The following is a 12,658-nucleotide window of genomic DNA, read 5'->3' as shown; positions in this document are numbered from 1 at the left end:
GGGTGCAGCAAGCAGTTAAGAAGGCAAGTGGTATGTTGGCCTTCATTGCGAGAGGGCTTGAGTACAGGAGCAAGGATGTTTTACTGCAGCTGTATAGGGACTTGGTGAGACTACACCTGGAATATTGTGTGCAGTTTTGGTCTAACCTAAGAAAGGGTATATTTGCCATAGAGGGAGTGCAGTGAAGGTTCACCAGACTGATTCCTAGGACGGCAGGACTGTTATATGAGGAGAGATTGGGCCGACTAGGCCAGTATTCACTGGAGCTTAGAAGAATGATATGCAGATGTATGGAAATGAAGCTCCCGACATGTGGCGGCGGGAAACATGGCCTATCATTGATGGGCGGAGCGGACGATTACAAACTGGTTTTATGACAGCGTGAAACCGATTTTTGGCCTTCCCACCATATTATCCGCTCACACACACTGATGCCTGATGCCAATGGGCACGAAAAATTCTGCCCCATGAATGACTTTGAAGTGTAATAACTGTTGTTACGTGGAGAAACAGAGACATTTTGCACACACAGCGATCTCACAAACAGCAATCGGATGAACGAATGTTAGTATTGGTTGAAGGACAAATGTTGGCCAGGAAACACACTTTTTGAATAGTGTCATGGGATCCTTAAAGTCCACCTGAATCCCCAAAGCAGGCAGAATGGCTTCAGACTAATGTTGCTTTTAAAGAATCGCCTTAAGCTCCAAACTAAGTCAGTCAGCCTTGCTTTATTCAATGTTCCAGGTCAAGGTCAATGCTTTTTAAAGCAGTTTTATGATGGGGGTTACAATTTTTGTGGTCAGGTTTATCTGGTATTGACAAAGAATCTAGCATGTAACTAGTCAGAATGATACTGGACCAACAGTATAGCTAGTGATAATAATGTAGGAAATTAGCATTAATAATGTGCATAGATAATTTAATGTGTTACCAAAACTTACACGGCAGAGCTTGCCATCTTTGGTGTTAGATCAAGATCAAGTTCAATTACAGATATGGTAATCATTGGGTTCATTCTTGTATAATTAATAATCTGAGGGCAGATTAAATAAGAGGACACCAGATCCCAGGCTGGCTTTTGATAATGGACTTTCAGGAAAATTATTTACATATCCTTGATTTAGATCTTGCAGAGCATTGAAAGTGAACCTTGGAGGGGAATCAAACCCATCATTTGAGCATAAACGAAAATTCATAAAGCTGCCAATTCTGCTGGATTTGAGGAAGCATGTGGTTCTGAATGTTTTGATAAGAAACCCAAATTAAGTGCATATCCTTCAAAAACTGCATCTACACAATGCTGACACTCTATACCTTTTTTTTCTCTTTCATGTCATCCAAGATACCCTTTGAACAAGATGTTTAGGCAACCTGCCGTCTGACCATTGCCACTCTGCTGACTATGGGTCCCATGTGAAACAAGGATGGGCAACCTCAACATGGTTCCTGTTGAGCACAAGTCCATAACACAAATACCCCTATAATTCAGCACAAATTAGTAATCGCATTCAGAACCCATAAGGACAGCTGGAGTGGAAAGCTGAAATGTCATACTGGTGCAATTAAGGTTAATACAGATCATTGGAACACGCCAAAGGAACAGTGGCAGCTGTGTGTACCATCTACAAGGTGCATTGCAGAAACTCACCAATATCCTTAGGCAGCACCTTCCAAATCCCCGACCACTACCATCCAGAAGGACAAGGGCGGTAGCTACATGGGAACACCACCACCTGGAAGTTCCCTCCAAGCCACTCACCATCCTGACTTGGAAATATATTGCTGTTCCTTCACTGTCTCTGGGTCAAAATCCTGGAACTCCTTCCCTAACAGCATTGTGAGTGTACCCATAACACAGGGGCTGCAGCAGTTCAAGAAGGCAGCTCACCATCTCCTTCTCAAGGGCAATAAATGCTGGCCTAGCCAGCGACACCAACATCCTGTAAATGAATTAAAAAAAGCACCAAAGGAAGCTTTCTGTGGTTAAAAAAAACTATGCTGCCAGGTGTTAGGATATGATGTAGAATTATACAGAATTTGTAGCAAAAAAACTAGCCATCGGCCCAACTGACCTATGCTAGTGTTTATCCACCAGAGCCTCCTCCCATCTTTCTTCAACCCTATCAACATAATCTTCACCTTTCTCCTTCACGTACTTGGCCAACTTCTTTTTAAATGCATCTATGCGGTTTGCCTCATTGCTGTTTGTTGCATATACGAATGGTTTAGACTTAAATGTGGGAGGCATCATTGGGAAATTTGCAGGCGACACAAAAATTGGCCTTGTAGTTGGTAGGAACAGGACAGCTGTTGACCCCAGAATGATATCAATGGTTTGGCTGAGTGGGCGGAGAAGTGGCAAATGGAATTCAATCCAGAAAAGTGTGAGGTAATGCATTTGGGGAGGGAAAACAAAGCAAGGGAATACTCAATAAACGGGAAGTTATTGAGAAGGGTTGAGGAAGTGAGGGACCTTGGAGTGCATGTCCACAGGTCCTTGCAGATGGCAGGGGAGGTGGACAAGAAAGCATATGGAATGCTTTCTTTTATTGGACGAGGTATTGAATATGAAACAGGGATGTAATGATGAAACTGTATAAAACACTGGTTAGGCCACAGCTGGAATTTTGTGTACAGTTCTGGTCACCATATTACAGGAAGGACATAATTGCTCTGGAGATTTACAAGAATGTTGTCAGGGTTTGAAAATTGCAGCTATGAGGAGAGATTGGATAAGCTGGGGTTGCTTTCCTTAGAACAGAGGAAGCTAAGCGATGACCTATTTGAGGTGCACAAACTTATGAGGGGCCTAGATAGGGTAGACAGGAAAGACTGTTTCCCCTAGTTGAGGTGTCAGTTAATAAGGGGCATAGATTTAAGGTGATTGGTAGAAGGATTAGAGGGGACATGAGGAAATACTTTTTCACCTAGAGGGTGGTGGGCCTCTGGAATTCACTGCCTAAGTTGGTGGTTGAGGCTGAAACACTCAACTCATTTAAAAGGTACCTAGATCTGCATCAGAAGTGCTGTAACCTGCAAGGCTGTGGAGCAGGTGCTGGAAAGTGGGATTAAAATGAGTGGCTAGTTTCTTTTATCTCTTTTTGGCCGGCGCAGACGGGCTGAATGGCCTCTTTTTGCACCATAATTTTTCTCTGGGTTCTATTCTGTGCCTTGTAATTTCTAAAGAAACAATGAGCACCTGCCAGTCATCATAACATCACCAATTTTGACACCCATTTGCAATTTTTAGCTGGTTTGCAAGTTGACAGGAATGGTCTTGTGAGGAAACCAGGGATAAAAAAGGCATCTTCACACCCAGAAGACTTGAGGCACGATTTTTAGAATGGTTGGGTTTCCTGACCCACCAAGGAGGGTCAATTGGCTAGAGAGTATACTCCCGCCCCTCATTCGGGTGGAGGTCCTGCCTCAGAGAGCTGCTGGCCAATTGGACTGGCCAGCAGTTTTGTAGTCCCCGCGCACTTGCAGCAGCAGTGGTCAGGACTGGGACTACAGACAATCCCCGGATCCTTGGGAGAGGGGGGGGGGGGGGAGGAGGAGGTGGGGGGTGGTCTTACGGCAGGGAAGAAAGGTGAAACCTAGGGAGAGGGGTGGGGCTCTTGATGGAGAGGTCAGGGAGGGAGGGAGCACCCATGGATGGGGAGACCTTGCAGGGGGTGGGGGAGGGAGGTGCACCTGATGTGGATAGGGGACCAATGAGGGAGGTGACCCAACCCCCCCCGCTTCCCACCCGAGGACCGAGCGGGGTGACCTTCACGGGCTTTCCCCCTGGGCCGCCCTAGGCCTCTCCAATTCAATGAAAAATTTCAGACCAGTCGGGTAGGTGGGAGGACAGCAGGAACGTCACCCAGGGAATTTTACTGGTCCCTTTGCCTGCAAATCCCCCGGCGGGGACCATAAAATTCTGCTTATTTGGAATCAAGCTCACAGGCGAGTATCAATTCTTTATGTCAACATCTTTCAACATCACAAGTGCCTTGTTTTGGAAAATCATTGACTCCCATCATCTCTCTTGCGTTAAGATGAATTAGGAATCTAACCAGGTGATCATGAAGCTCTTAATTCTGAGTGTGCTGTAGGAGACCATTGTTGTGTTTGCTGTTTAAACATCTTTGCCAAATGACTCAGAGCTACAGCAGAGTGGCGGAATGTTTGTTAGCACAGACAATATTTACACACCTGAGGTTCCATGGAGAGGTGGGGCTTGGTTTTCATTTGTGGAATCCAATACCATTGTTGGGAGGAAATACAGGCCAGGAACCCACAAAGAGCAACTTTTAAGGAGTTCCATCCAGTTAAGGATGGAGGATGGCCTCCCAAGGCTGGAGGTCCAATAGGAGGCCCTCCACACAGAGATCGGAAGCCCTATCAATGAGAGGTGGAAGCTATCAATGAAAGAGAAGGCAGCTCAAGATGGAGCCACCCTCTGAAGAGCTTTTATAAATTTATAAATGACAGCTTGCCAGGCTGTCATCACTGAGGAGCAACCCCTCCACTGGATGACTGGCAGGGCTGTGGGGGAGTGGTGGTGGGGGCCGGTTTCCCAGTTGATGGAACCCCCTGGTCTGCTACTAGGAGACTGGCTCTATCACTCAGCCATGATTCGGCATCAGCAGGGGGTCCCACATACCAATTAGAAAATCCTAATCAGCGTGTGCAGAGAGGCTTTAATAGGCCTTTAACTGCCTAATGGGCTACCCGCTGCATCAAACCCCACCCCCACCACCCTAATCCTGCCTCAATGAAAAATGCCCAGAGGCAGGACCATGGTGGGGGACCAGCACACCTGCCAGTAGCAGGAAATTGCAGGCTGGTCTGTCTCTGGTCCCGCCTCTGCGTTTGAATGAAGATCGAGCATTTTCCACAGGTGAAAGATACCCAAAGACTCTAGATGCCTTGGACAGCTAAACAGCACCGTCCTTCTCTCAGGCCAGGAAAATGTTTGGGTTGGAGAGGCTACAGGCAGGAAGGGACAAATTGAAAGAATAAATAATTTTAAGCTTCCCTATGTTGGGAGCTTTACTGGAAAGCATTGTCTACCCCCTGTGCACTAAGAAATTACTAGGAAGATGGATCAGATTAGCTCAGTTGGTAGTACTTCTGCCCAAGTCAGAAGATTGCGTGTTCAAGCCCCTCTCCCGGTCTTGAGCACATAATCTCACCCCAATTTTCCTCCCCAGTGCTTCCCTTTTTGAAAACAGTTATGCACCCAGTTAACATTCTGAAGGGCAGTGGCAGCTTTCAGTACCTCAGTCAAGCAGCTATTGTCATGCATGAGCCTATACAGTGAGGGTTGAGGGGCTCTTCAAGAATGGGGATGACCACAACTGAGTCCCATTTTATTCTAGTACGCCATTTAACCAAATGCATTTATAGCATTTATCCCTTCACTAGACAGTGATCAATAACAATCAAGTTGGCCAATTATTGTTAATTTCCCTGGCCCAAGAACGCTCAGGCCATCACCACCTTTGCTGAGACGAGCTGATTCAGTGCAGGCTTAAAAACTAACTGATTGTCAATGCCCTGAACATTCCTCTATGCCAAGCAATCTGGATGAGAACAAGCTATGGCAACAGGAGAATGACTAAGTGTCCCATTGTTGGTCTTTAGGGTGGAATCTACACAGGAAGATTCAAGACACAATGCCGTGGATTGGTTGTGGTAGAATTATCTGCAATGAACTTTATTCCCTATAGTAATATGATTGGACTAAAGGTCATGCCCAGAAGATGTGTGTTAAAGGTGCTATATAAATGCAAGTTGTTTTCTTTAAAGAAGGAGCACCCCAAAAGTAATATTGGTGGTGGGGAGGAAGGGAGAGGTGTCATCCCTTCCGCTTGAGCCTTTTAATGTCACATCACACTACAACTGGGCAGTGCGTCCCCAACCATGCTGATTGCAGTCAGAATACTCACCAATTGGGGAAAACTTCTTCCTGTACGTAAACCAAAGTCTTGACCTCACGTCTGACAGGAGTTCAGATCTTTCTGTTTAAAAAAAAAGGAAACATTCGATAAGTAACACTGCTCTCCAAGTGATGAAGTACATTAATGCCAGTAGCTTTAGAGCTGCTGTCAAGATAAATTGTGCAAGGACACTGAATTTACACGCTGGTGCATTAAGGAATTTATTACCCAATGTAATGACTCTTGAACTGGAAGGATTTGTGCTCTCTGCAGTTTGAACTCATAACTTTATGACTCAGATAAGAGTGCTAGCACAGAGCTAAATCTTACACATTTGGTATGGTGGTACTAACACCTGCAGCCAGATGTAGGGAAATATAGTGCCAAGGCAGGCCTGATATACAGGTGTTGACCCCAAATTTTACCAAATATTATTTTTGTTCAGTCTTTGTAGTTACGGAGTCTGTCACCTTGTAACTTGGTGCTGAGAATACTTAAAACTGTTGATGGAATTTCTGAAGTGGTGGGGTGGGACAGAGATACAAGTACAGATGACGCAGTAGAGAACACTAAAGCATTTACTGCAACTTTTATTATTTGGTGGACATCACAGGCAAGGTTAGCATTTGTTGCCCATTCCTAACTGTCCCTGAGAAGGAAGCTGGTGTCCATTCTTAGCGAACGAGCTTTATTTTTCCAGATTTAAAAAAAAATGAATAAAAAAATTTCAAACTGCCCTGGTGGGATTTGGACTCTCAGTCTCTGTATTATTATCCAGACCTCTAGATTATCAGTTCAGTAGCATTAGCACTCTGTCACCTTATCCAATTCTACGTATTGCTGAAAATAGACACACATTGTCAAGGCTTTTCGTCTTGCACTGCATCAGGACAATTTGTTCATGGGATGTGGGTGTCACTGGTCCTTGTTCAGGGGGCATTTAAGAGTTAACCACATTGCTGTGGGTCTGGAGTCACATGTAGGCCAGACAAGGTAAGACGGCAGATTTCCTTCCCTAAAGAACATTAGTAAACCAGATGGGTTTTTACAACAAATGGCAATGGCTTCCTGGTCATCGTCAGATTTTTACTGAATTCAAATTTCACCATCTCGGATTACCCTGGGTCTCTGGAATACTAGTCCAGCTACAATACCACTATGCCATGGAGAGGCGAGGTGAGAAGAAAGTGCTGATTCATTGACAAGTGGTCTCTGATCGGTGGAGGTGTTGCCAAAGAGGATACACCAGTTAGCTGATGACTGACAGTTAACTGCCAAGTTTTGTTTAAATTCAAACCAGGCAGATTGACTGATTGGTCAAAGCATTGCCCTTGAGAATGAACCAGAGAATGGCTGTCGCCTATTTTGTTTAGTTGAAACAGGCACAATGTGTTTACATGTTCTTTCTGTCTGCAAAGAACAGGGCCCCGTGTATTAATAGATGTAGCTTCTAGCACCCATAAGTGCGCCCACTGCGAGCCCAACTGATAACTTTGAATTGGTTGTCAGTGTAGTTCTTAGCACACTCAGGATTGTTTAGCAAATGCTGTCCAATCTGGGAATCACATCCGATGTTGGACACAATGTTTTGAGTTTTGCAAGCATGGGCTGGTTGGGTACAGCCAAAGGGACATACTGTTTGATACGATCTTCTAGTCTTTGGTACGTACAACCTACATACCTAGTATCACACTGGTACTGAAATTCATAATAAAGACAGAAAATGCTGGAAAAACTCAACAGGTCTGGCAGCATCTGTGGGGAGAGAAAGAGGGTTAACGTTTTGAGTCCATATGACTCTTCTTCAGAGCTAAAGAGAAGTAGAAATGTGATGGATTTTATACTGTTTAAGAGGGGGTGGAGCAGGTGGAGCAAAATAGAAGGTCAGGGATAGGTGGGAGCTCGGGAGAGATCGATGAAAATGTCATGGGCATGACAGCATATTCATATATCATATTACTGATTTGTGTGATAGGCAGAATGTTTTTTGGCTTGACGGCAGCATCCTGTTAGTGGCAAAGACCACTCTTGTTGCTACGCCTTAATGAACTCCATCCTGCGCTCAAATTCATCTTTGAAATGGAGCAGTCAAGTGAGCTCACTTTCCTTGACATGCTAGTTGAGAATCTGCTGGGGATTCTTTACCACAGCAAGTCTACCTTCAATGCTCAATATATGCATTGGAATTCGTACAGTTCCACGCACTATAAGAGGCCAAAACATTGTATGTTTTCAAGAAGGAGTTAGATATAGGGATCAAAGGGTATGGGGAGAAAACGGGAGCAGGCTATTGAGTTGGATGATCAGCCATGATCATAATGAATGGCGGAGCAGGCTCGAAGGGCTGAATGGCCTACTCCTGCTCCTATTTTCTATGTTTCCTTTGGCCTTATATCGGCAACCTTGTAAGTAGGGTCCATTTTCTCACCGTACAAGCTTGATGCTCAGATAGGGTGCATTAAAGCCATCCTGCGAGATTACGGCTGCCCTGATCAGAAAATTGTGCGCTGCATATCACGCAAGCTCATGAATGGGCCTAAGGCTGCCCATTTTGGTCTTGAAAAGTGCCCAGTCTACCTCAGATTACTCTGGAAGGGTAAGGTATCTCAAAAATTTGAGCAACAGGTGAAGCTAGCCATTTCACACTGCTACAATGCAGTAGCAACATGAATGGTGTTGACCACTAACAGGATGCTGCCATCAACTCATTGTGCCTGTTTCAGCTAAACAAAACAGGCGACAGTCATTCTCTGGTTCACTCCTCAGGGCAATGCCTTGAGCAATTAGAGTCAACTTGCCTGGTTTGAATTTAAACAAAGTTTGTCAATTAACTGTCGGTCATCAGTTAACTGGTGCATTCTCCATGGCAACACCTCTACCAATCAGAGTCCACTTGCCAACCAATCAGCACTCTCTTCTCATGAACTATAAATTGTTGTTCTCTTTACATTTGGCATTCTTGTGAATTGTCTTGATGAGTGCAAAGCTTCAACAACATGTCTTTTTTCAGCAATACTCAAGTTCTGTCATACCAAACGACTATTTTATTTTAATTTAACAGAATTTTGGTTCAATCCAACTGGGTCTAAACTGGTATCCATTCACCACGAACTTCCCCCTGCTCTAATTATCTCCTGCCATTCTTCATCCAGCCCCTAATCCAAATTCCTCTATTCCCTTCTCCCTTATGTTTGCCTCACTGCAATACTTTCATATTTCTTCTACTCCAGATCCATTTACTGCTCCACTTCTGTCTGAACTAGGCTTTCAGTCTTGAAAGCTTCAACCTAATCATCATTCATTGGGCTCAGTAAATTCCCAGGGCTCACCCACTAATTTTGCTGGTTCTAATTCTTAAAGAGTAAAAAATATTTTCCTGGAGTCCTGAGCAATTTTCTTCCCTCAACCTTTGCCACTAACAAAAAGGACATTCATTTCTCTCATGGTTATGTGAAATTGCTGCCACAGAATAACTAGTCATTTGTCAATTTAACAAAAGTCACTGCTTAAAATACAATGCACAGCATTTTGTAGGGGTTTAGTGCAGTAAAATGCCAGATTACTGTAAGCATTATCAAATTACTCCTTAGGTTACATTAGCTTCCAGCTTTGCAAGCTTATAATTACAGTCAACGTACAGAAGGTCACTCAGCATCTGAAAGATATGACCCTCATCAACACAGTTCACAAATGTCACATCTACATTGTTAAGCTTATCTTTCCTTTTAAAATGATGATCAACCTGCTGCACATTTCTGGCATTTTCTTGTTTTACTTCATCCCTTCATCTCTACTCCTGATTTCAAGCAAAAATATTGCTTTCCAGACGCTTCACTGATTTTTTTCTTCTTAGAAACTGATTTTGATGAACTCTTTCCTTCACTCTTATCTTCTTCCTCTTTGCCGTACCCCTAAAAGTGTATATTTAAAGAGAGATCTATCGCTTTCATTGAACTGAAAACACTCAATCACTCACACATTGTATTCTGGTACCAAGGTTTATTTGTCAGGAGTGTTTTTGCTCTCAATGGAGATAAAAAGTGAAACTACCCATTAGCTATTTTCACCCCATTTAAGAACTAACAATCTCCTGCTGGTGCCTTATTGCTGTCTAGATTGAACAGCTATTTCAAAGCTAAAAACCTGGAACCATCTTACTCAGAATAGCCCTGAATAGGGAGAGGGATTAATTGTACTTGCTTTATTCACTACACCAATCCTACCTGTTTTTAAGTGATACTGTTTTCCCAGAATCCATGTGGGCTCTTCAGTGTCCGGAAAGTCTTCAAGCAATTCAGAGAAGCCAGGTATTTGATTTTCACACTTGGCCAGAACTGTAAGTGATACAAAACAGACGGCATAGTAAAAAATGATTACTCTTCATTAAACGGGTACAAAAATACATTTCTGAAGAACTATTCAAAGCCGCCAGCAACATTCTTATTTAGCAAATCAGGAAATTTTAAAAAAAAACTGGTACCAGTAAAGCTGACCACAAAGCTATTAAATTGTCGTAAAAACCCAACAGGTTCACCAACATGCTTTAGAGAAGGAAACCTACCTTCTTTGCCTAGCATTTATTATGACCTGAGACTAATGTAGTTGACTCTTAATTGCCCATAAAGTATCCTAGCAAGCCTAGGTTGTATCAAACCTCTACCAACTTAAGCAACTGAGGATAGGCAATAATGCCAGCCTTGCCTATATCAGCCATGTCCCAGGAATCAATATTAAAATAAAACTCTGCTTGGCTGAACATAATAAGCTGTGTATGGAATTTTCTGTTGTATTATCAGTCACCAGTATTTCCAACTGGGAAGTCTTGCTTCAGTGGTAAATACTGTTGCCCTAGTCAGAAGGTTGTGGGATCAAGCCACATTCTATAGACTAGAGCACAATATTATGGTTCACACTTCAGTGCAGTGCTGAGGGAGTGCTGAACTGTCAGATGAGACATTTCCCACTCTCTCAGGTGGACACAAAAAAATTACATGACATTATTTCAAGAAATGCCACGGAGTCTGGTCAGTAACTGCTACCAGGCTATTTGACTACAGAAGGCACCACTGCCAAACCATACCTTGTCCTCACTCAGGATTTACATCCATGCAATTTCTTATATCAATCACTGAAAAGTGATCACTAACAGGGACCAAAGCTAGCTTTCTTCCCACTCAACCCAGGCAAAAACTGTAGCACTGCCCTGTCTGAGATCAGCTAGCTCAGCAGAGCAGAGATAGCACTTGGGAGTCCCCTGGTCCACAACGTACAATTTATTTACTCACTAAGTCGTCAGGGTTCAATGTGGTGCAATTTATTTTTATTTCTGTGGCTCTAGTGCCAATTTCAACTCATAACATCCCACTGTTTGTGGAGCTCCTTGGCACTCACTTTTATTTATTTCATAAAATGGGGAAAAAGACATGCAATATCAAAAAGCTTTTTTCCCCCTTAGCCTCAAGAAACGTCTCACCACTCAGTGTTGCAACGCATCACAGATAGATTCGCTCTCACATGCCTAAACATAATTTTTACCCTATCAAACTCACCCTGATCTGGTTTTGATTCAATAAACGTTGGCAATACTGTTGCACAAGGCCAGCTGCGATCAATGCTCATGAGCTGCCAAAAAAGTCAAGTCAAGGCACCAAGAATCAATCTTGGAACACGGGATGTCATCACTATTTGGATCCAAGTCACTTTATTTTAAGTACAGGATTTCGTGTCATTGTGAAACAGATAGTCAACAAGCTTTCGCTAACCTGACAACAGATTTAGAGTGCGCGTCTTACAAGCTTCGCTTAACTTAAAAGATTTATCAAGCTTGAGAAATATAAACGAACATGACAAAAGAAAGTTGAGCAGACGAAAAGCACTGATAAAAAGGAGTTCCTGTGAACAAATAAACCTAGCTGACATCAGGTAAAATCCGAGCTCACAGGGCTGCCTTCAGTTTCAGTATAAGTACAAGCAATGTGCTAAATAATGAATTGAGATTAGAACACATGATCTCAATAATATTAATAAACATCCTGGAGATCGAGACCATCCCCACAAACTGATTGTTACAATACTTATACTTATTGTGGCCTCCAGACAACCAGAAGTGAAGTTCCACCCATAGCTTTTATCTACCTACCGACAACTTTTTCAAGAACCATTAAATCAACTTAGAAACAGCACTTAAGCATGTGAAGACTTTTGGAATTGCATGCTGTAGTTTTGTTACAATAGCTAAGACGTTACCTGCCTCCATTCTCAGTCCTGTCAGTGTCATCAGAGGATCAGAGCATTGCGCCTGCGCCTGCGCAAGCGGCGCAGTGCCTTCTGATCAATGTAGTTCTCCTGACCCCTGAGCCTTTGTCTCCCTCCGGACAGTAGGAACTACAGCTCCCAGAATGCACCATGCCCGACAGTGACGTCCTATCCGGTATGAGCTGGTCCCGCCTCCGTTGCTAAGGCCCAAAGCTCAAGTCGGGCCTCGGGCACGGCTGACTTCTTCAGTCACTAATAGTATGCCTGTCCTTCCCTTGGCCAACAACAGGGCACTGCTCCTGGAGGATGGGAAGTTATAGCCGATTCGACGCATAAATCGGTGCGGCATTGCCCGGTGTGTTTTTCTTCAATCTGATTGGTCAACGTGTTTTGACTGGCAGCGTGGCAAACGAGGTGATTAACAAGCGGGGAGGCCAAAGGCTGCGATTGAAAGCGAGGCAGGGGGCGGAGCA

At 43.7% G+C, this 12,658-nt stretch overlaps 1 protein-coding gene across 1 annotated transcript in view; it reads right to left on the bottom strand.

Annotated features, from left to right (window-relative positions):
* atg4a (autophagy related 4A, cysteine peptidase) overlaps positions 1-12,508 on the bottom strand; it is a 57,050-nt gene extending 44,542 nt beyond the window's left edge. The window contains exons 1-3 of the mRNA XM_078547569.1: positions 12,177-12,508; positions 10,154-10,264; positions 5,940-6,011 (exon numbers count right to left, since the gene is read on the bottom strand). Of these exons, the coding sequence (XP_078403695.1) occupies positions 5,940-6,011; positions 10,154-10,264; positions 12,177-12,207 (214 nt within the window). The 5' untranslated portion in view covers positions 12,208-12,508. The remainder of the gene's footprint in view (positions 1-5,939; positions 6,012-10,153; positions 10,265-12,176) is intronic.
* Between the last annotated feature and the right edge of the window lie 150 nt (positions 12,509-12,658).

The sequence above is a fragment of the Cetorhinus maximus genome, chromosome 8 (assembly GCF_964194155.1).
Source record: "Cetorhinus maximus chromosome 8, sCetMax3.hap1.1, whole genome shotgun sequence".
NCBI classification, from domain to species: domain Eukaryota; kingdom Metazoa; phylum Chordata; class Chondrichthyes; order Lamniformes; family Cetorhinidae; genus Cetorhinus; species Cetorhinus maximus.
The sequence above is the reverse complement of the archived record's forward strand: the minus strand, read 5'-3'. Positions and strand labels throughout refer to the sequence as shown.